Source organism: Anticarsia gemmatalis, chromosome 3, assembly GCF_050436995.1.
Source record: "Anticarsia gemmatalis isolate Benzon Research Colony breed Stoneville strain chromosome 3, ilAntGemm2 primary, whole genome shotgun sequence".
In the NCBI taxonomy this organism is placed as follows: Eukaryota; Metazoa; Arthropoda; class Insecta; order Lepidoptera; family Erebidae; genus Anticarsia; species Anticarsia gemmatalis.
The window spans coordinates 9358137-9381102 of NC_134747.1; the positions used below are offsets into that span (position 1 = coordinate 9358137).

At 34.9% G+C, this 22966-nt stretch overlaps 2 protein-coding genes across 9 annotated transcripts in view; one reads left to right on the plus strand and one right to left on the minus strand.

The window, feature by feature from the left end:
* LOC142987528 (uncharacterized) lies at positions 1–6429 on the minus strand. 8 transcript variants are annotated; one of them, XM_076136345.1, is made up of 6 exons: positions 6306–6381; positions 3155–3201; positions 2676–2760; positions 1923–2060; positions 1438–1597; positions 1–884 (listed from the first exon to the last, which is right to left on the minus strand). In XM_076136345.1, exons 3-6 carry the CDS (start codon positions 2753–2755, stop codon positions 312–314), a joined length of 951 nt encoding a protein of 316 aa, XP_075992460.1. In that variant the 5' UTR covers positions 2756–2760; positions 3155–3201; positions 6306–6381; the 3' UTR covers positions 1–311. The 8 variants fall into 8 exon arrangements, with proteins under 8 accessions (XP_075992460.1, XP_075992459.1, XP_075992462.1 ...); XM_076136344.1 differs by lacking the exon at positions 3155–3201 and having other exon boundaries at positions 6306–6429; XM_076136347.1 differs by lacking the exon at positions 3155–3201 and having other exon boundaries at positions 2676–2757; positions 6306–6398.
* JhI-21 (Juvenile hormone Inducible-21) overlaps positions 4462–22966 on the plus strand; it is a 24171-nt gene continuing 5666 nt past the window's right edge. The window contains exons 1-5 of the mRNA XM_076136342.1: positions 4462–4867; positions 7117–7415; positions 16331–16456; positions 19922–20063; positions 22213–22336. Coding sequence (XP_075992457.1) covers positions 4725–4867; positions 7117–7415; positions 16331–16456; positions 19922–20063; positions 22213–22336 — 834 coding nt within the window. The 5' untranslated portion in view covers positions 4462–4724. The remainder of the gene's footprint in view (positions 4868–7116; positions 7416–16330; positions 16457–19921; positions 20064–22212; positions 22337–22966) is intronic.

Genomic DNA, 22966 nt, shown 5'->3' on the forward strand with positions numbered 1-22966 from the left:
TGTCTAATATTAACAAAATTTAATTTTAATCTTGAAACACAATCTTTGGTTGGAGTTACAACTTATAACTACTTAGTCCAATAGAGATCAAAAAGTTAATGACTATATAAAGCAGCACTGCTTGTATGAGAACCTTACTTTAAATAATACTTGAGCAACACTGATTTCATTGGCATTACGTAACAGTAAATTTTATTTACGTAGCAAACTAAACTTAATTAAAAATACAAACAATAATGGCAGTTACTCTGTTACAACGAGTATTGTTATAGAAAAAGGCACTTGATCACAAACACTCTGGGCGCGGTACATCACGGTGTGATGACTCGGCCGGTCGCAGTCGCGAGTGCTGTGAGTGCGACGGCAGCCTCCACCTCATCTCTGTCGTGACGTGTCAGCGTATTTATTGTTATCCTTTGTATCTTGGCGTCAGGCTTCCGACGCTTGCCGTCTCCCCACCACGAGTAGTTACACTCGCTCGGTTGAAATCTAGCTGCGCTCTCCAACCACTTGCTTAACAACATTGGACTTGTTATTGTTTTAGTTTGTTCCATACCGTTGTCGTTAGGCTCCACTTTATAGGAGTTATTGTTGAAATTCACGCATTTATCTTTGTTGACTGACGATGCATCAGAATCTTCTTGATTATATTCAGTGATGGTTTCGGGGCTTCCAGTCATTTCACCGTCGTTGTCTAACATTTCGTCGTGGTTGGTGGGGTCCGACTCGCTCCAGATGCTATCGTCAGAGCAGATGCTGAATTGCTCTACATTGCCCTGCGCACGGTCGTTGTAAGTGCGTATGAGGTGACCCCATGTTTGTTGATTTCTATCTATGTTAACATTTTTCAGTTTTCTCCGCCAGTTTGCAAACCAGTTGCAAATCTGTAAAATAATAGCATCTTCATAAATAATCATATGGGACAGACAATATAATACAAAACACGTGCAAGAACCGTAATAGCCCGAGCATGTGTGTGGAATTTGATAGGTTTGGTGTTAGGCAAAATTTAAAATAAAAAAAAAATTCTGCGACAGCAAACGACAAAACCCTATATTTTAGTACCCAAATAAAGGGTGCCAATGTAGTTTTAAATCGTGGAGTGTTTTAATAATGTCTTAACATAAGTGTACCAATAGCCCGACTCGAGCAAGTTATCAAGTGACAATAATTTCTATAAACTGTAATATTGATATCATTCATAAATTCATCCTTAGCTGCATTCGATCAGTCTAGTTTTCACTTAACGTTAAACGTTGCACACTAGTTAACAAAGCAGAGACAAAAATAGTGCCTATTTATGTACAAATAGCAATTTCTGGCATCGATCCAATTAGGTTGCTGTTAGGCACAAACATGATACCTACGTTTAAAAATCGAAAAACAATGACGCGTTTACAATGTTATTAGGTACAGTTTGTAATAGTTGAAACTTACTTGAATGTAAGTGAGGCCTGTTTCACGAGATAAATATTTTTTTTCTTCTCTGTTCGGGTACGGGTTATCTCTTCGTCGTACTAGCCAGTCTTTTAGATATCGCTTTATTTCTGGTGTGAATAGCCTTTTTTGCGGACGCTGGCCCGCTACTAAACTCCTCCTGTAAACAACGAAAACATTATTCTACTGAAAAAATAATAAGTGCCTCTATCACCATTTTCCATAGATAAAATGTCAGAAAACAAAACAAAAATCTCCGCTTGTTACCTTTATTTATCCAGAAGTGGTGAAACGTAACATAAAATAATGTATTAAGTATCATAAATTACACTTATTGCACGTCTCAAGGTTCTATGTAATTATAAATTTCTCAATAAAGGGAATTAAGTATTTAGGTGATTTGTGTGACGCACAAAGAAAATGATTCTGAATACTGAAAGTAATGAGTCATGCATGTCAATCTTTGTAGTGGAGTAGGTACTGACCGTGTGTATCGCCTGTTTCTGACAGGCCTCGAGGATTTCCCGAGGTCTTGTTTGCTCGTAGTCTCATTCATGGTGGCTTCTTTCCCCTCGACCGTCGTTTGGATGAGTGTCATCTGATCTTGTATAACTTGAGTTGTACTTAAAAATATTGTTAGAATTTGTGTAACCTTTTAGAGCGATACGTAACGAGTCGACAGCACGTGCAAGGGCACCACGGCTTGCGACACGACTCGTGTCTCGCAACACTGCCGCTGCGGGGGATGCTTACTGATCTATTAAAAAAATAAGGACATGATGACATAAATAGATTGTCTTTCGAACAGTACACTGATTAATTATGAGCAGCAGTTCGATAGGTAACCGTATGTTGTCGTGGTTGCGTTGATGTAACCGAAACATGACCGTCACATTCCTCGATCCACTTTTATATGTTATTTATTCGCGGTACCCTCCGCAACTAGTGATTTACCTTTTAATAATGATTTATTCACATTCGTGAAGTGCACTTTAACGGGGAGTTGTGTTAGAACGTTTTTGAATTCAGTAATTACCACAAAGAACAAAAAACATGTTAACTATTACGTGTGCTCGAGGGTCAATGTTCTTGTTTTTAAACGGCACAATAAAATGTAGAGTTAATTAGATGATTTCCTGAACGCGGACAGACGCACTGATTTATAATATGAAAGTGTGTATATTTTTTATTGTTTCACTAATAAGTTATTGTCACAATAAGAAAACTGAGGTACGTACCTGTGTGCGGGAAAGCTCGGGGATTGTGTGAAAATGGCGTCGGATAAGCGCGCGACGGCAGCGCCGCGGCGCGGGCGCATCGCTGCTGCAAATACGTGTTATTTCAGGATGTCTCCCGCGATGTCTTCAAAAACATGATTACAATGAATACTACTATACATTAACTGTGACGGTGAGTACATCAATCTGTTCTCTATGGTACATTGTTCTTGATTATCTTAGTGTTATTATGCAGCGTTCAACAGTATGTTACATTCTAATAATATCTTACTGAAGCCAAAACAGATACAGTCCACTGCATTATTTTCAGGTTTCCCTTACTTTATTTTTACAGCGGTGAGAATTATTTTTAAGCTATGTTTTCCTACTAACTTTACAATAGATAAAACTTGTACTAAGGTGTAAAACTTGAGGTGTCTAACTGTCTACCAATATTTTTTTTAAATTAGGTATCCGCTCTACAATTTTAATATACTTACTTAGGTACTCATGCCTCAGTTTTGCATCGTTTTAAATTGTTTCATCTCTAAAATTATAACAAAATCCTGATTTCGCATTTAATTTCTTATGTTTAAACGTTATTTAGGGAACATAATTTGTATTGATATAACATTTAGGCAAATGTATAATATTTAAATTAAGTAAGTAAGTGCAAAGTAGTAACATAATAGTATAATGCCACTGATTGAAGTTTGATAATACAATAGGGCAAATAGAGTGATTTTATAACCCACAGTTGCACAGTGTTTCACAGTGCCCCACACGCGCTGACTGGTGAAGGGTCCCATGTTCAAATTCGACTCAGCATATTATTTTTGTTGGGGAGCTTTTTAATAAAAACACATGCTCTTCATGTTTGTTATGTTGTTTTACTGACTACGTTGACAAAGTTGTGTAGGTATTCTAAAGTATTCTATTATGATACTGTGATAGTTGCATGGTTTTTTCCCATTACTGTCCCAGTGTCGGGTAACCTTAGATTTAGAGGGATTAGGCCCTGAGTCCACTACGCTGCCCAAGTGCGGGTTGGGGAATTTGCAAGCCCTTAAGAAATGCATAAAAAAAAAATTTAAGCGTGCAAGGTTTATCAAGATGTACCTATTTCTTTATCGTTATATTGTGTTAAATGCCTTCTCGATGTAGTCGTATCGTGACGTAGAGATCTACAGCCACTGAACTTGATGACGTAGAGATTTGAATGCAATAGGCAAAAATATTTCATGACGCTTATCAATTTTCAATGTCGTAAAATTTCAGTTACGGGTGTTGATAATAATCAATTACTGAAGTAATAGTGAATAGTTAGAAATAGTGTGATTGTTGATAGCTCCTACATGGAACAAATATCGGTACTTAGTCGGGATCTTTATTTTTTCTTTACGTTTTCTTGGAAATTTGATGTATTGTATTCATTTAAAACTTTTCGCGTGATTTCCCCCACAATTGTTATATAAATGCATGGGGCATTTGTAGAACTTCTGTTAAAATATGATGCAACTACTTCATAATATGTCGTCACGAAACTATCAACTGTAATCAACGATCGATTGGCAAATTACCAGTTAATTTACCGCGATACTAATATAACTATCTATTACTATCCTCGCACTTCCTTGTCCCATTAAACAATGAATAACAACAAAATAGTTGTTCAAATATTGCCGGCTGCGTGAGTTTGACACCGGCTACTGAACACGTTCTCTATCCTTGTCGGGAGTGCCCGCGAGTGATGGCGGCGTCCCTGTCTGGTGCGCATTTGTTCCGGTGCGCATGGTGCTCGGCGAGTTCCGCTCGTCCCCACATGCGCGGCGGCGACTACTCCGAGTGGTCGGCGCGTTGTAAATACACCGCATCTGACGTCACCACTATATCGTCTATTCCAGTTTCGCAGACCATAAAATGGTAACAGAAAGTGAGTCAGTCGTGTGAGATATTCGGTGGCGGCGAGTCGGTCGATGGTCGAGTGATAGCGCGGTAGAGCGGCGTGGAGAGCGGTATCGGTCCACGTGCGTTTCGTTTGCCGGTGTACGCGATTGATTTTTTTACGGAATGGGTGAAGAATCTCAGGCCGGTGATGGCAAAGTGGTTTTAAAACGAAAAATAACATTGTTTAATGGAGTCGGAATCATTATCGGGACAATTATCGGTTCCGGTATCTTTATATCTCCGGCAGGAGTGTTCCTGTACACCAAGTAAGCAGTATTCAAGTTTCCCGCCTTCTCAATATGTTGTTCAGCCACTTGTTGCTATATTTGCAAACTTCTTGCACTTTTTAGACCACTCAATTTATTTTTACAGCGATACTCTTTTCATGTTTATGCTGATGTAGTAAAATAATAGTAGAAATGTAAGTAGGTAGGCAGTGCTAATTCATTGACTAGATATATTAATGATGATTTACGATTTGAATTATTAATATTTAAAAGACTCGTTTTTATTCTCGAACTGTTTAGCAAAATTTTTATATTTATTTAAATTTAAGCGTATCCTGTGAATAAGTAGAGCTAACAGCGTAGTAGAAGTCTTACTACTTACGATGTTATCTGATACAGGTGGTTTCGAATGAACCGATACTGTTGCAAAATGTAACATAACACTTAGTAGGTAGGTAGGTACGTTACGGACGAAACTTTACTACCTATCCATGTTTGTTATTGTATGATCGATTTTTCCTTTCTGGTCATTGACTTTACTAACTTTGGAAACTTTTATCAATGACGGTATTGTGTGTGACCACCTGTGACTTGTGAATAAGGCTTTAATGTTTTGAAACACGATCCCAATGTTTAATAGTTCTAACGAGAGTGGAATGGTGAACGGTATCAGTAGGAATTTGCAATACGGTCAAGGCTATTTGCCGTCAATTAAAAAACATAACATGTGGTTTACCGTTGCCATGGAGACGACGAGCAATGATATAATCAAAATTGTTTAGTTATCAATTAGGGATGACGCATTCGTTTTTTGGTTTAATGTTTTACATTAGGGAAGATTAAAAATTTTACGCGTATACTGCTTAAATACATTAAGTAAATATAGATAGGTAAGGCTAAAATTTTATCCTGTCCTGTCAAGTGTCAATACAGTCAGGCAACTATCTATCTATCTACATCGAGATTGATTTTCTGCAATCGTTGAAGTTCGTAACAGTTTAAAGATGGTTTGGTAGTTAATAGAGTCATCAATTAACGATATTTATTTAGAATTTGAGGCTACGGCTAATCTTTCGTAATGTTTGTTAATGTAAAGTACCTACCTATAAATAAACTGTGTAGTAAAGTACAATCTTTTAGTGGTTAGGCCTAAGGTCCTGGGTGGCAAAATCGGCCGCTGTTCCTACATTTCATGGTTTTTCATGGTGTACTCAACTTAAAAGTCATGAAAATGGTTTTAATATTTGTAATATCTAGTGTCGTACTGGTCAAGAAAAGTAGACTTCGAATAGCAGAAGGCTTTTTATTAAAAAATCGATCCCTGTTAAGAAGTTATTATTCTGGTCCATCTTGTTAGTTTGTCAAATTTATTTTGGAGCGACAAACCACTTAGTTACCTACTCTAAAATTCTTAAATATAAAGGTACGCTTATAACTAAGCCGTTTAGGAAGAGCAAATTCATAGATAGTGACTTACGTTTCAGCTATTAAATAACAACGTAATCGCTGGTGTATTTCAATATAACTTAGTCACGTCGCTGCAGGCTCCCACGGTGTTTTTCAAATGGCGTTTATCACGATTGTCTAGATTCATTCATAACTTATAAACTAGTAGACCGTGGCCCTAAAACCTATAGATTGCGCAAAAAGGCTGTATGTAATACTTCAGCAATAAATAACTTTGTATCAGCTACACTTGTTCGAGTTGCTACCTATTTAGAGCTAAGACAGCAACTTTAAGTGACCTAGAATGGATAATCTTTGCTGTTTATCATACAATGCATGAAGGTGCAAAGGTGTTTGTACCTTATTTGTAGCACCGAAACAGTATAATATTGTTTAAAAAGTATTGATGATTAATAAATTATACCTATAACAACATGTTGCTTATAAATCTTGGTAAATAATGGAAATGACCAGGAATAAAATATACCTCGGGTTCTATTAGAAAAATAAGAATAACTGTTGTGATGTATTAATTTTCCTTGAACCTTTTACTACGAGGAATTCTGTAAAGTATTAAACTACAAAACAATAAAACAATTTTATTTGGTTATAAGTTTTATGTCATCAGTTTCCTGCCTTTGTCCTAGGTACTATTCAGTAACAAATTACCGCATAAGAATTGCTGAATATTTTTCATTTCGCTTACTTGGCAACGTACCGAATGTTCTTTTAATCATACCTAAAGTAGACTGGCAGAAAATGCCCCTGGCTTTAAGTCCGCCTTTATACAGAGTTGTATATTAAATATTAAGTTTCAATTAAATAAATATTCTTTGTTGCAGTTCCGTCGCCGCCTCTCTAATAATATGGCTAGTGAGTGGTCTGCTATCCACATTCGGTGCTCTCTGCTACGCCGAGTTAGGGACTTCGATCACAAGGTCTGGCGGTGACTATGCCTACATCTACACGGCCTTCGGTCCTCTGCCAGCTTTCCTCCGCATGTGGATCGCGCTGCTCATCATCAGGCCGACGACACAAGCCATCGTGGCTTTAACCTTCGGACATTATGTCGTGAAGCCATTCTTCCCTGAATGTGATCCGCCTCAGAATGCTGTCAAACTCCTGGCTGCCGTTTGTTTATGTAAGTGGCTATTGTTTTATGTCAATGTAAGATTGAAGCTTGGGAGACGTCAGGCGTCTGTCGTCCACCCCCCAGATTCAGGGTTACACGATGCAGGTACCAAAAAGTATGTACTGTGCAAGCGACATCATCTCTTTTTCCTGCGAATCACAAATTACGCTGCAAATATATTTTTTGAACATTTAAAATAACGAATACTTTCATCCTGTGTAAACCTATGGGGGGCTGGGGCACATGGAACATAGTCTGACAACTGTGTTCCTAGTAAAGTTAGTCGGAAGTAGGTTAGACTAGTTATTCAGACTATTCAAACAACATAAAGCAAGCAATATATTTGTCATACACAGATCGATCTATTGTTGGAGTCGTATGAATCGACATTGCAATTCACAATTGTGTCCGCGAATATATTTGTCGCGAATTGATTTATTCCGACAGATCGTCCTCGAGTTCAGTCTATTTATTAATGTCTAGACCGTTTTCTAGAATGCATATTTTTAGGTACTTTCTAGGCATTTATAGAGTTCTATTGGTTTGGTAGAACTCGCATATCTCCCAAACTACCTGGTTTGATTTAGAAACTAAGAAGATGCCTACCTATTACTCTGAAAAGAGAGCCATTGTGTGTAAAATAATGTAATCTTTACCAAAAAGTGTAGACTCTCTTCAATAACTAGACCAATGAATGTCTTAACATAAATTGATCGATCTATTTTTAACGCTTCGAACTGATTTTCGTTTGTGTCTAATACATTTGATCTTCGGCAATGACTTCGCGCATAATGTCAATCTTAATAGACATAATAAGAAATGATTTCCTTTAACTCTTCATAACTGATAGAACATTTAATAATGGCAAATCAGAATTAAATTGACAGTCTGAATTGGTACAAATTGAAGATGAAAGATGAGCTAAGATCTAGAAAAAACAAAACGTCGAACTCGAGGTTAAATTAAAGTTATTTAATTGTGAAAATATACACTAATCAGACAATATTGAAAGGAACAAAAGACAAATAGAGGATAGAAAGTGCGTCGTAGTAATTCTCTACATCGCTGTCCATCGGGAACGTTCCCAGAATGCTTGCAGAATGCATCATCGATACATTGAAAAGTAATGCTAAATCTCTGTGCTTAGTAAATGCCATTTCATTGTTATGCATTTTCCAACGGTTTACTTAACAATTATTTTAAAAGTTTTCGAAAGTTAACTGCAATAAAGTGTTATAAATATGTATTGCTCGTTATAACGTTCCAATTTCACTAAGCTTATCGTTACTTTCTAATTATATAATAGGCCCTCAAACGAGTTTTTATAGAGTACGCGCCCTTAACAACACTGCATAAAAAGTGTATTAATCAAAGAGTTATTAAAAAAACTTACTACCTATAGATCATAGAAAAACCATGGAGTATTGATTGAATAGTTACATGCTTGGTGTTTGCAAATCTTCTAAATATTGATTGTCGTATAATACTGAAATCAGCAATAAGTAAAGCAGAAATATAACAGTATTTATTTTAAGTAATAATAAATTATATCAGCGCGATATTATTGTATAGTACATACCAAGTATGTAGGTATTAAATAATAGTAACTAGAATTTGTTGAAATTATTGACCTTTATTTTATTATCCCCGACATTAAATTTTTGGATGACCTTCCATCAAAGTTCACTATACTCAGCCAATACATTTAATCATTATAATTACCTAATTAGCTATTAAAATTAATAGAGCTTAACACCTTCAATTCAGAATGGAATCAAACTGCCGGAGATAGGTTACAGTGAAAACTATGGAGGAGGTCTTTGTCCAGCAGTGGGACTATACAGACTCATAATAAAGATAAACCCCCGGTCTCTGAGGTACATTTAGCCGTAGTTTATCTGTTCAATAGCGTTTAAACTCATATGAAAAACGCTATTGAATAGATAAACTACCGCTAAATGTACTGAGAAACTGAGGGTGAGCAACTCTCATAGATAATTCCGCACCCCTTTTATAGTCAAAAGAAATAATGAATTTGCAAACACAAACATATCGCTCTAACTTCACGATCCTTTAATTTTGAGTGACATTAACAAAGACTAGACAATCATTAGGGACATGCTGCGTCCCTAAAGTAGCCAAGTCATTAACAGCAGACGCCGAGTATTTGAAATGTAATTGCTAAATATGCAGACTGTGAACACATTGACTTTTGACTTCGATGCTTAATGAAGGAACACAGCCGTCTCGCTTCCCGGTACGAATATGTACAGACATAAGCTAAATTATGATTGTATAGTACTAACACTGTTACATACTGTTGAAAACAGCATTTTTATCAATAATAGTAGTATAAATGGTGCTGTTTATTAACAGTAAAGTTATTTTACAATCACTGTGTAGGTACTTATTGTTGATCAAAAGTAATGTCTTCGTGCAAACAAGTTACCCTTAAAAGTATAGGTTGGTACGGTCAGCGTCAAAGATACACTCTCACATTTTTAAAAGGAATTTTATTAATGAAAATACAGCAATAAATGTTGTATAGGTATAAACTTCTAAGTAATCTCACATTCACTATATTGTTGATGTTGACTAATAGCAATTTTCCATTGATAATTTTGTACGAAGAAGTACGATTTGAAAATGTAACAGCGATTAGATATTTTCATGCGTACGCTTCGTATACAGTTACAGTACGACCTTATACGCAAGTTTACGTAGTCACGTAGTATTTCATTAGAAAACTATCAATGTTGTTTACTGTCCGTTGGGAACGTCTTCGATCCCCGGTCACAACTCATGTGACCACATTGTTTGCGCAAACAATCATCGACTTCTCGTAGTGAAAGCGGAATTGCACAGAGTACTACGCTCAACTAAAGTAACACATACAATCAATGTGCAATTTCTAAAAGGGCACAAGTCTTACCTACTGAATGTGAGATATGCCTTTTTAAACTTGTAGGTAATTCATTCAAGTTGCTCGCACTTTTCTTACGAGAGGTCATCGAGTGTTATCGCAAGTAATTAAGAGAGTTTTTTCTAAACACATTAATTTTAATTTTTACTGCGATAATATATTAGATAAGGATACTACGCATATTTTATGTTCATTCATTTATTAGTCATCTCTAAACTATTATTCTTTGAAACGGTGCTCGAATTGGGATAATTTTGTAACATGATACACTTATCTACTAATACTCAAAACATTTGACAAATCTACTCTTGTGCTATTAATTCGTTGATATCGTTTTATCTATTTTTAAGATACCGGTTTTATTTCAAACAAGTACTTTTTGAATGTAGAGCCACACAGTTGACACACACCTGTAACATTATTTTATTATTATGTTTAATTTGCAGCTACACCGGGATTTTCTTGTTATAAAATTCACTTTATTTAGCATCCACAACGGTAAAATTGGTCCTACAAATTGTTCTTACCAGCTTATGTGCTAGGTAAAACGTTATCTGGTAAAGGTTGATCTGTATAGTCCGTCAACGTAATAGAGAGCCTTGGCATGCACGAATGACATTCTCCAAACTGCATAAGCCCGCGGGTCACCGATGCAAACCAAGAATCGAGGCTCTCTACTATGTTGCTGGACTATAATTATGGTAGTATTTTTGTATTTACGCGTAAAAATACAGTGCTGATAACATGGCTTAATGGCCAGTTCATTACGTGTGAAGAGAATGTATGTCAACGTAACTTGCGGCCCGCTGCAGTGATTAACGTACCCGTGCATTATTCATTAGAACCAACATACTGTATGAATAAACCAGTATTTTTATTTTCAATGTTGTTACAATGTCAGGAACCGGTGTATTGAAAACAAGAGCCGTGATTTAAAATCAATGCACAAAGAGAGTAAAAAGTCCGAATGAGAAATGATGGAGGTTTATTCTGAATTGATAAATAATTATTTGGCGGATGAACTCGAGTAACTTATTACGCGATATGATATACAAAACTGTCGGTCATTATCTGGGGTTTTGACCTTTTTAAAATATAAAAACTATTTAAAATAATATTAAGTGTTTAATTATTCTGTTAAAGAAGTTATTGGCAGAGTATAAAAGCATCAGTACCAATGTACTAGTGAATGGTCGACATCGTAGACAAGGTGACTTAGAACGTAAAAAATAGCTTTGAGTAACCATCATTCCTTATTATGATAACGAATGCTTGTTAATCAAAGCTATTTTGCACTCTATTTTTCTCACTAGCTAACAACTTGTTTATTTATGTAGGAAATAATTCTGTCCGCGAGTGGCTACATGAGGTGTCAAAAAAAAAAATTAAAAGAAATCTATTAACTTTTGCGTTAACTTGCATATATTATTATGTTTTCATGCAGTTTTACCAAAGTACTAAATTAGTTTCTTAGAATAATAATACGTCTAAATGATAATAGCACTTAAATTAAAGACGTTAGTAATGATTAGAACTTACTTAATGATTAAGCATTCCGTACGGTGATTATCTTGAACTAAATAAAACATAGCTAACTAGACTAATGTGAAATTGATTACCAACCCTTTAACCCTGTTTCCTAATGATTGAATGAATGATTAACCCTTTTTCATTACTATTTTAGATAAATGCAACGTACGTGCAATTTGTAAACTAACGGTAGAAGTCCCTACTTACATTATACAGGGTTAATAGGTACAGCCCTGTGGTGTACCTGAATAATATACTAGTGCATTGCCGCGGAACTTATTAATGCCTAGTTTTAAATAATAAAAAAAAAACGCTCCCCCGGTTTCTGAGGTACATTTATCGGTAGTTTATCTATTCAATAGCGTTTAAACTCATATAAAAAAACGCTATTGAATGAATAAACTACCGCTAAATGTACTGAGAAACCGGGGGTAAGTAAAGTACATTGGTGTAGGTACGGTTTGAGTTAGTTTATCAGTCTAATAGAAATACGCATTGGAATATAGGTAACGAGTTATATAATCACGTGCACCGGTGTATCGGAAAATACAACTAATCGTAAACCCATAAAATATTTTCCTCAATGAAGTTCCATGTGAAGTGTTTATTCGATGTAGGCTTTTTAGTATGCACCGAAGAACCCGGCATTAATCATAATTTATAACATTCTTTATAAAACGCAAGGGCCTGGGGATTCCCGAGTAATTTATGTAAACACAAACATGTTTTTATTGTTATAATTGCTTATAGGCGCCATTTATTCTCTCATTTCTTTTCTGTTTCATAAATAAACGGGTAAAGATATTAAAAAATGGGATAAATGATTGCTTGAGAATAAAAGTGATTTTGATCAAAAGATAACAGACGTCTATCGGGGATAATAAAGCCAATGAAAAGTCAATAGAAAAGCCTTTAATTCTTTGATTGCGTCGCGCCTGAGGCGCTTGCCGGCTTCACTTCAGAAACTTCACTTAACCCAATTACTTGTGACAGACGCGATTGAAAATGAACTGCTTTCTCGAATCTGCGAGAGATGTTCGAGTAAATTAGTTATTAGTGTTGATAAATTTGATATATGCTGAGAATATCAAACCTACGAGTAAAATAATCAGATCAAGTTCGCCGAGAGTTAGACGACTCTCTTATTTATTACGTTTATTTATTTCCTAAATTTTAGTAATAAAGCTGAAAAGGTCCAAATTTTTGAGAAAACTACAAAAGAACAAGTCCATGATTAAACTTACTAATGAAATTATCAACTTTCCCACTATTAAATGAATCTAATATCGCACGCATATTAATATTTGTTGAAGAAAATCTGCAACTACAGTTAAACAACTACAGAGGTAAAATATAACATAAACATAGCCATAAAGTTGGACATTTTACCTTGAAACTATCGTAAAGTTGCTTAGCTTCTTGTAAGTAGATTCTAATAACTTGTTTACTTGACGAATCCCAATTATCATTAACATTTTCAAGCTGATATCTACAACACCATTATTAATAGGCCTGGTAGACACAAGAATTAACGTTTTAATTGCCAATTAAAATATTTACATAAGTTTCTTAGCATAAAAATAACTGTCATCAAACATCCTTTAAATTAAATTAAATTAATAATATATAATCCGTGTATTATTTTTTATATGTCACTTATTGATTAAAATACAAATATGTATTAAATAGAGCAGCATTTTGATTTTGCATTCATTAAGATTCTATCTTTCCGATCATAATCTACAGATTCCTGAAGAACTGGTTCCGCGTGACTCTTTGGCCAATAAATTGCAATTTGCATTGAGTTTAAGTAATGAGACTTTGCGTACTTAATAAGCCTTAAAAAAGTTGAATTTATTATTACGAACTAATTAAATCTTTACTCTTAAGGATTGCGTGATAAGAAACACAAAGCACTAAGGTAGAGTTCAAATAATTGGGAAAATTGATATACGGTTGCAACTAAATAGACTGCTTAGGTTTGCTTAGTTGATTGACGTAGACAACTTTGCATAACATTTGCATAAGCATAAAATGTAACAAAACACGAGTAGTCAAGAACTAGATTTTATTTCAAGATACAAATAGAATTTTGTTAGATCGAGTATGTAGATAATATTTTATACTGATAAAATAAGTCTGACTAAAGTTCGAAATAAATTTATATGATTCAAAAGTGAGAGTATCGTTATCTTGATTTTAATCAGAACATAGATAAAGACCCGTTCTATCCACATTATGTTTGAATTTTCGGGGAAGCCTTGCCTTTGTCGATTTATTTTATTGGTATTTTATTCACTTATAAACTGTACTAGCTGACCCGCGCAACTTCGCTTGCGTCACATAAGAGAGAATGGGTCAGAATTTTCCACGTTTTTGTAACACTTTTTACTGTTACTCTGCTCCTATTGGTCGTAGCGTGGTGATATAAAATATGCTTTTTTTTCCACGAAAAATATTCTCAAAATTATATATGTCGTAATATAACGAAGTCGCGCTAAGGCATATCCGCCATTAAAACAGTTGCCATGACAACGGAATTTTGTTAATTCAATGTCATTATAATATTTATTATTCGCGACTTCATTCGCCACCTGAATTTTCCCGGGAAATGCGTCATTTTCCCGGGGTAAAAAGTAGCCTATGTTCTTTTTCGGGTATCAAAATATCTCCATACCAAATTTCATGCAACTGCTACTGAACCAATAGTTCAGTAGTTTAGACGTGAAAGAGTAGCAGACAGACAGACAGACAGACAGACAGACAGATAGACAGACAGACAGACAGACAGAGTTACTTTCGCATTTATAATATTAGTATGGATTTAATACATATTTAAATTTTCGTTAATTTTTTTTGCTCAGCAAATTACGCTGACATTATGGCAGGCAAGTAGTCTATGTGTAAATGTACTATTATCAAATATTCTGACTTAAATAAAGAAACACTATCTATTTTTACAATAAGCAGCTTAATTTAATCTCGTTCTCGTCTGGATGTGGGATGGGTGTCAGATAACGTGAATCTCGAGACAGAGTTTATCTTTCAGCAAATATTTGTCGATGCCTAAATGCCGAAACAACTTTGCACCATTTGTCCGTCTGCAAGAAAGATGAACCATTAAAAATAAACGATCAGTTGAAAGCGAAATCAGTACAGATGTTATATAAAGCCATTGTTTTACAACTCAATACAATTCTCGGTTTTTCTTGGACAGCACTCCAGTCCACACGTTACAAAAGATTATCTGCAATAGTCTGGACATTTTTCTATTTATACTTTAATGTTTTCAACTATTTTCTGATCCTACATTTTAAATTATAATCCTTCTGCTAGCAAAACAACGTTTGCGTGTAGTACATGTGCCTGATTTGAATTTTATTTACAAAACAACCTTCGCAACACCTCATCTCTTTACAGACCCGCAGTGACTTCCATTCGTTGTTATTATTCTGATCTTTTTTATTGACATACACTGCTTTTTTATTTATCCTAGAAGTGTTTAAAGTAAAGTTATTTTTTTTTATCTACTTATCTATACTAATATTATAAAGCTGAAGAGTTTGTTTGTTTGTTTGAACGCGTTAATCTCAGGAACTACTGGTCCGATTTGAAAAATTCTTCAGTGTTAGATAGTCCATTTATCGAGGAAATCTACTACCAATAGGAGCAGAGTACCACTGATAAATGTTACAAAAACGGGGAAAATTTTTAACGCTTATGTAACGCAAGCGAAGTTGCGCGGGTCAGCTAGTAACTATTATAAAACGTGTCAGGATAATTACAGAATTTGCATTCTTAGAGCAGAATAAAAAAAATGCTGTTTATATCTGTAATGTTATGCAATATCATTATGTATAGAAAAATTTGCTCAAACGAGTTACCCTGATTAATATGTTAATTATAATAAGAAATAAAAAATAAAATAAATTAAAAATTGCGTGAGAACTTTGTGTTATGATCAGCAGCGTTTTATAGTCAGTCGCGCTCACCGGTCTTTGAACGAACTTTGGGTTAAGCAACCCATGGTGTGGGCACCCCATGCATGGGTGGCCGCTCAGTTTTTCCACTCTTGAGATCTTTGTAAACGTCAATTCCGGCTGTTATCTATTAAGGCAAGAGTTGTTAAGCCATGTTTGGCCGGCTTGTGCATCTTTGACAGCAGGCTGATCATCTATAAGTACTAATATTATATCTATACTAATATTATATCTATACTAATATTATAAACAGGAAACAGGAACTACTAGTCCGATTTGAAAAATCATTTCAGTGTTAGATAGTCCATTTATCGAGGAAGGCTATAGGCTATATATCATCACGCTACGAGCAATAGGAGCAGAGTACCAGTAAAAATTGTTACAAAAACGGGGAAAATTTTTACCCATTCTCTTATGGGATGCAAGCGAAGTTGCGCGAGTCAGCTAGTTATCTATGTAATACCTAGTAGTAATATAGTGTATGTTTTCAGGTTTGCTAACTGCTATCAACTGCATCAGCGTCCGGTGGACTATGAGGATTCAGGATGTGTTCACGTCGTCCAAACTGTTGGCGCTCGTCGTCATCATTATCTCTGGCATCTGCTACATCTGCATGGGTAAGTTAGGAAACTTAAGTAAACTCATTAGAATTCATTATAGTATTTATTATTTTTAAATCATTTGATATGAAAGAATTTACATAAGGGCTTGTTTAAAAGCTTGTAAGTAAGTGTTAGATAACCTGTCTGCTAGTTAAAGTGTCAAAAATTTATGAAAACGACTGCCAAAATTCACTCTGATAAACTGTGTGCTGACCATCTATCCAGAAGTAGAGAAACCGGCAATTTAAGTAAAGCTGAGACTAAACTTGAAAGTATGTTTCTAGCTTTGTTTAAAGTTATGCAAATGCATGCGCATACGCTTTGACATAAATTACCATTTAATCAATAATGCTTACTAAGGAATGATAATGACATAAGATAATTAATCGAAATAAAGAATCTTTATAACGTTTATTTAAATATAAAAATTGAATTCTTAAACCGCGGAAGTTGTGTATCTATTAACATTGAAGCAGGAAGATTGCAGCGATAAGAAGGAGAAACTCGTGTATCGGTCGAGTCTTTAGATATACCATTGGTAGGTCAACTGATAGAATGATTGATGTACGAAGGTTGCTCATAATCAGTCCTTTGTGTACTATGTCAGCTATGTCTCCAACATCATTATGGGATAATTAATGTACCGAGAAACTTGAGAATCATGCCTCTTTGAATTAAACGTTATCATCTGATGAATGTGTTGTATAGTATAATATCATGATGAATTAATGAAATGGAAGACTGAAATGGAACATTTATTATGAGATCGAAAAATAAAGGGCTCGTTAAAAAACTAAGTAAAAGTATAAACCAGCCTAGAACCAAATAAGTAATTGATATTTATAGAGTTTCGAATCAATTGATCTGTAGCTAATAATTGATATATCTGAAAAACTTTTTTTGAGGATGAGGAACAATTTCTTATTTTTACCTTTGAAAAGTTTTTATGTTTTTTTTTAAATTGTCACAGTCCGATGACATTTATATAAAAATAATCACAGTACTTACTTAGTTCCTATTAAACCCTTCTTATCTACATATTGTATCAGCTAAACGACATTCAACACATTCGACAGTTAATGGCGTTGATTTATTTTTAGAATCGGCATTCCTCGTAACTGTGCTGGAGCCCTTTTTCTGAGAACTTCTAGGTAACTCTTTGGTTCAAAAATGGACGACGAATAACATCACGATTTGGCCCCCTTTTTTGTCGATACCTTTTTGAGTAATAAACAACTTTTTGCTAAATTTTGTATAAGAATGTTAACAGATGTTTTGAAATTATCCATAGTTATTCCGGCTAATAAAATTGTAAGACATGGTATGTATGTTTTGGCATAAGTGCAAGATGTCCACGTGTCGGGATATTAAATTCAATGAGTGCGTTAAAGGATGTGGGCGAGGACTGACTAATCAGCATTTAGTTACAACATTAAACTATTAGCGAAGTATTTGTGTATCTAAGTATATTTTGCTTCTATAGTCATTGGCTCTTTCAATCCCTACTAATAGTATATGTATATCAAAAGTAACTTTGCCTGTTTGTCTACTTCGTGTTTGTGTCTAAACTACGGAAAAAATTTCGATGAAATTTTGTACTAAGACGATATGAAACTCTAGATGAAACATTGGATAGTTTATATCCCGCTAAATCACATGGAAAAGGGAACTATGCGGGTAATACACCATATAACTTTAGACCACGCGGACGGAGTCGGGCGTTATACACTTATCTACATGTTGATAGTAGGTAGATACTTGTACTCAATTTTCTGTCAATTTATGTTATATCGTAGAAGATGAACTGATGCATGTAGAAAGTCGTAGAAAGCTCTAAGGTAATATTTACATTCCTTTCCAATAGGTAAGTTAATTAATTGAAGGTGATACTGTAGTCAATACTAAACCTCTTATGAAGGCATGTTGCTGAACGTAACATTTATTAAACCTTACTTTACCTACACTAAGATGAAGTATATTGCAATTTAAATTTAATTGAAAAAACTTATTTAAGAATTAAACGTGTTAAAATCATTGTTTCATTGTCTGATTTCATTCAAGGGGATGGTTTATGTGTAAAAAATTTAAATATTATTTATAAAATAACTTCTTGAACCGGGCAAAGCCTTAAGGCTTTAAGCCGGCAGTATGTTATAATTATTGTTAAAAATTATTGCATATAAATAAAAAAGAAAAACTACACAACCCACAAAGTGATCCACAGATTATATTCTGAAGTTGTTATCATTTGAGTTTGGGATGTTCAAAGACCTTCTGTTTTAAAATCTCCTCATGATAACCGATGACAACCGGTCATTTATCGTCACTGTCATCGGCTAATTTATAGCGAACGTATCAATGAATGCTTGCATACAGTCTTACATTATGATTTATGTATCGAAAGCTCGGCGTTTCTTATATTATGTATACGCAATAAATTACTGATACATCAACACTGACGTTGATAGAAGTCTGAAAGTCTGATTCTCATTCCATATTTATGGCATTAGCAAGTAAAATGCTTTGATACCTTAATGTCCATTATCATACCTCTATTAATGTACGTATTACTAGGTATTATTGTCTTATTGTTAGGCTGTGATTCAGGAGTTATAGTCCAAGAACTTAGTAGAGAGCTTTGTTTGCTGAGTTCGCTGTTATTGGAGGTATACAACGCCCAGAATTGAGAACGTTAGTGGCTCAAAGGCTTTGATACACCAAATTATTACCTTTAATCTTAATAGATCGTGCATTAGGTTCTATACTAAGTTGTCGGACTACAGTAGTTGCTCGATATCAGGATGTGTAGCCAATTTATCGATTGCGAACATCGTCAACAGTTTAAACTGTGACCACGGTAATATGGATTGGAATAACCTTGAATCAGAAAGATGCGGTTTGTCTTTACTAGATACGACACAAAAATAATAAAGTCCATACTAAATATTATAAATGCGAAAGTAACTCTGTCTGTCTGTTACTCAATCACGCCTAAACTACTGAACCAATTTGCATGAAATTTGGTATGGAGATATTTTGATACCCGAGAAAGGACATAGGCTACTTCTTACCCCGGGAAAATGACGCATTCCCATGGGAAAATTCAGCCGACGAAATCGCGGGTAAAAGCTAGTTATTATAATATGAGAAAGAAAACTGAAAAGTTTAATTGTTATGACCAACCTGATAATATTATCACAATTTGGGTTCAAGTATAATCAGTCAAAATTGCCTACATCGTAACACTATGACAACTGGTGACAAATTGAATGAGTCAATAACTGTAGTTTTAAACATTTTCTACTTTATTTTAATTAAGATAAGACATTTTGAACGATAAGAAAGGTCAAAGGTCAGAGGTCAAACTCGTAAGTTGATAACTACACCGTCATTAATAATTGTTAGGTAATTCGAATCTACGTATAAATAGGTAGGCAATTATTTTTTATGTAGGTAACTGATTTGTTTTTCTTGTTCTAGGACATACGGAAAATTTCGAAAATGCATTTGCAGGAGACTACAATGCTGAGAATATAGCTCTTGCATTTTATTCTGGGCTGTTTGCGTTTGGAGGATGGAACTATCTCAATTTTGTCACTGAAGAACTACAGGATCCATACAAGTAAGTCGAAGTTTTTGAGGAAACTTTACGGTTTTGGTTGATTCCACTATACTTCTAGGTATCACGACTATCTTATAGAATAAGGTAAGGTAATAATAACATTTTTTTCGGTAGGTTCAAAAACTTAAGTATTTCGTTGAAGATGAAGCATTCTACGTTAATAAATGGTTGCAGATATCATATAGATCTCGTAAAGCGCAATACATAACACCAACAATAAAAGCTTGAAGCAAGATAATCGAACTTTTCTCTTAACTAGCATGATTTGTAAGGAAACACGTGCGCTACGTATACCTTGTAAATCTTTCTCCCTGTAACTCGTCTAGATAAATAACAAGAATCGTGCCATACCGAAGGACATAGTGACTAACTATTTTTTTACACATACGTTTTGTTTTACGTAGTCTGTGCAATACACGTACGGGTTGCGTCATTTATGTGGAGCAAATAGAGGATTGGTGTCAAGATCGACAATTTGGTATTGTAATGGCGTAGATTTGCACTTCGGATCTAGGATCCTTTAGAAGTGGCCTTCTAGAGTGTTCTTCAAACACCCCTATTGTTTGACGTCCGGGCTTTGCAGTAGGGTGGCAAGGCATCATCGCTGGAGAACGCGATAAGAGTTTCAATGTACCATATTTTCCAGTTGGTTAGTTTACAAATTGAAAAAGTTAAAGCACCGTACACTTGGCCAGCATTTTATCTGGATTGCAAGTGAACACTCTCCTTATTACATGTTTTATTCATGGGCATTAGTCCGCACTTCGCACTGATGTGGGTTGACGGCGATCTGATAAGTCGATTCTATTCTTTGCTGCTACAAGCCGTGTTATCACAATACGGCTTTCTTTCTCATATTATGATACACTTATATTTTCGGGAAAATTGGTTTAAAAGTTAAAAATATTGACACTTAAGACCAGGGAAAATATAGGACTTTACCATGTCAAAACACATATTTGTTTCGTTTGACGTATAGGTTCGCATTAACCTGCGCTATAAATATAGGTACACAACGCTTAAACTTTGCCTCGAAAATATTTAAACTTTGAATAATTATTTAAACTAGGCATCTCTCAAAACACGTTTTTCACTCAGTTGTAAAGTTAAATGGAAAATGTAAACATTACTCTCATTCCGTGACTACACGCACTACTACAAACCTCGCGCGTATTATAATATTTTCAGGTAATATTGGATTTAGTTTGTAATTGGATTTACATTTCTCACATTAGTTTAAATTACGAAATAATAACGTGTACAATATTGTTTGTACGCCTTTTCATAAAACATGTAGGAACTCTACCATTCTCATAATATTATAAATGCGAAAGATTTTGAGGATAAATGTGTGTACATATGTTTGTTAATACGCCAAAACTACTAAAACATATTACACATTAGTACAAAGATAATTTAATTTTAAAGCCTGGACTATCACATAGGATACTTTTTACTGTCGCAAATCTTTTTACGAACGGAGTTGCGATCAGAAGCTAGTTGTTCTAAGAGATGTTAGTACTGCGGTGACTAACAAATGTATTATTTTACGAACAGTTCCCGGATAAGTTGCGAATTACATTAATATAAGTTTTATGGCAGCTGGCTTTCATCCAATATCCGTCGTTTTCATTGCGTTGCATGCGTTTTATCATTTTCTAAATCAGTAGTGACTGTGACCTGTTTTTTAACAATTTTAAACTACCTAAGTATGTACCTGCCTGCTACGTACCAAAAACTTTTTGGTTAGATTTTGTTGACAAAGAAATTTCTGTTCTCTCCACTCTGCTGGAAAACAAAACTGACTGATAAAAACGTAGCTTTAGTGTTTCGTATAAGTGGTTCAGTAAAGTAGTTCCTAGTTGTTTGTCTCAATGGATTTTACGAAAATGGAAAAGTTATTATAAGTTACTTTATAGGGAATATAAATAGGTAAATCATTAGCATTGAGTACGAGTAGGTCCTCCGAAAAAATCTTTGACAGACTTTTTTTTGGTTCGGTTCGAAAAATTAGGTTTCGTCGACAAAGTATAAAGTGTAGTTTATTAAATTTATTTTAATAATCATTGGATTTAATAGACGCGCTATTATAACTTTAGTGGGTGATAAAAATAAAATGCGTAATATGTCGTAATGTGTGGTATTTCAGGAACTTGCCTCGCGCGATATGGATAGCCATGCCGATGGTGACTATTATCTACGTGATGGCGAACTTGGCCTACTTCGCTGTCGTCACCAAGATGGAAATGGGGTCGAACCCAGCTGTAGCCGCGGTAAGTCATACACAACTTACTTAATGATTTGTTGATGAAAAAGAGATAAACAAAGCCAAAACGTGATTAACAATGGCTTTATGCAAAGACGCTAAAGCTTTTGTGTCTCTTCTTTGTTGTTATTAGTAAGAACGTTTAAATTTTTAGGCTGACATGCTGACTGATCATTTATACACTCTATATATATGTCGCAGTAAGATAGATAAAGCCGTAACAGCCGTATCCCTAGGGATATAATTATATACCGTAATATAGTTATAAAGAAGAAGTTTTGGGCAAACCGACATGGGTAGGTTAGGTTAGAAGGCTGAGGTGGGAGCGAGCGAACACACTATATGAGTCCACTATACCTACCATTTACTAATTGGTTAATTAATAATTTAAATGTTTATCTGTTGCCTGCGGAAACAAATGCGTCGTGCATTTATCATGTTTACGGGGATTAAATAATTAGCCATAACAACGATACGAAAAATATGATATTCTTTTTGAAAACACGCCTAGTATCTGTAGAACCGTGGTAGTCACATGACACTGTCATCATTGTTTAACTTTTGTTTTAACGGAAACTAACGAAGGTTATCACTGAGGTGTTTAGGCTTGCTTCACACATTCGGGTAGGCATTATTC

Coding starts and splice junctions, on each gene's coding strand:
- LOC142987528 (XM_076136344.1), bottom strand. CDS start 2,755: ATGCGCCCGCGCCGCGGCGCTGCCGTCGCGCGCTTATCCGACGCCATT. Junction 2,061..2,675: donor CCGAGCTTTCCCGCACACAG/GTACGTACCTCA, acceptor AATATTTTTAAG/TACAACTCAAGTTATACAAG. Junction 885..1,437: donor CAGGCCTCACTTACATTCAA/GTAAGTTTCAAC, acceptor ATTATTTTACAG/ATTTGCAACTGGTTTGCAAA.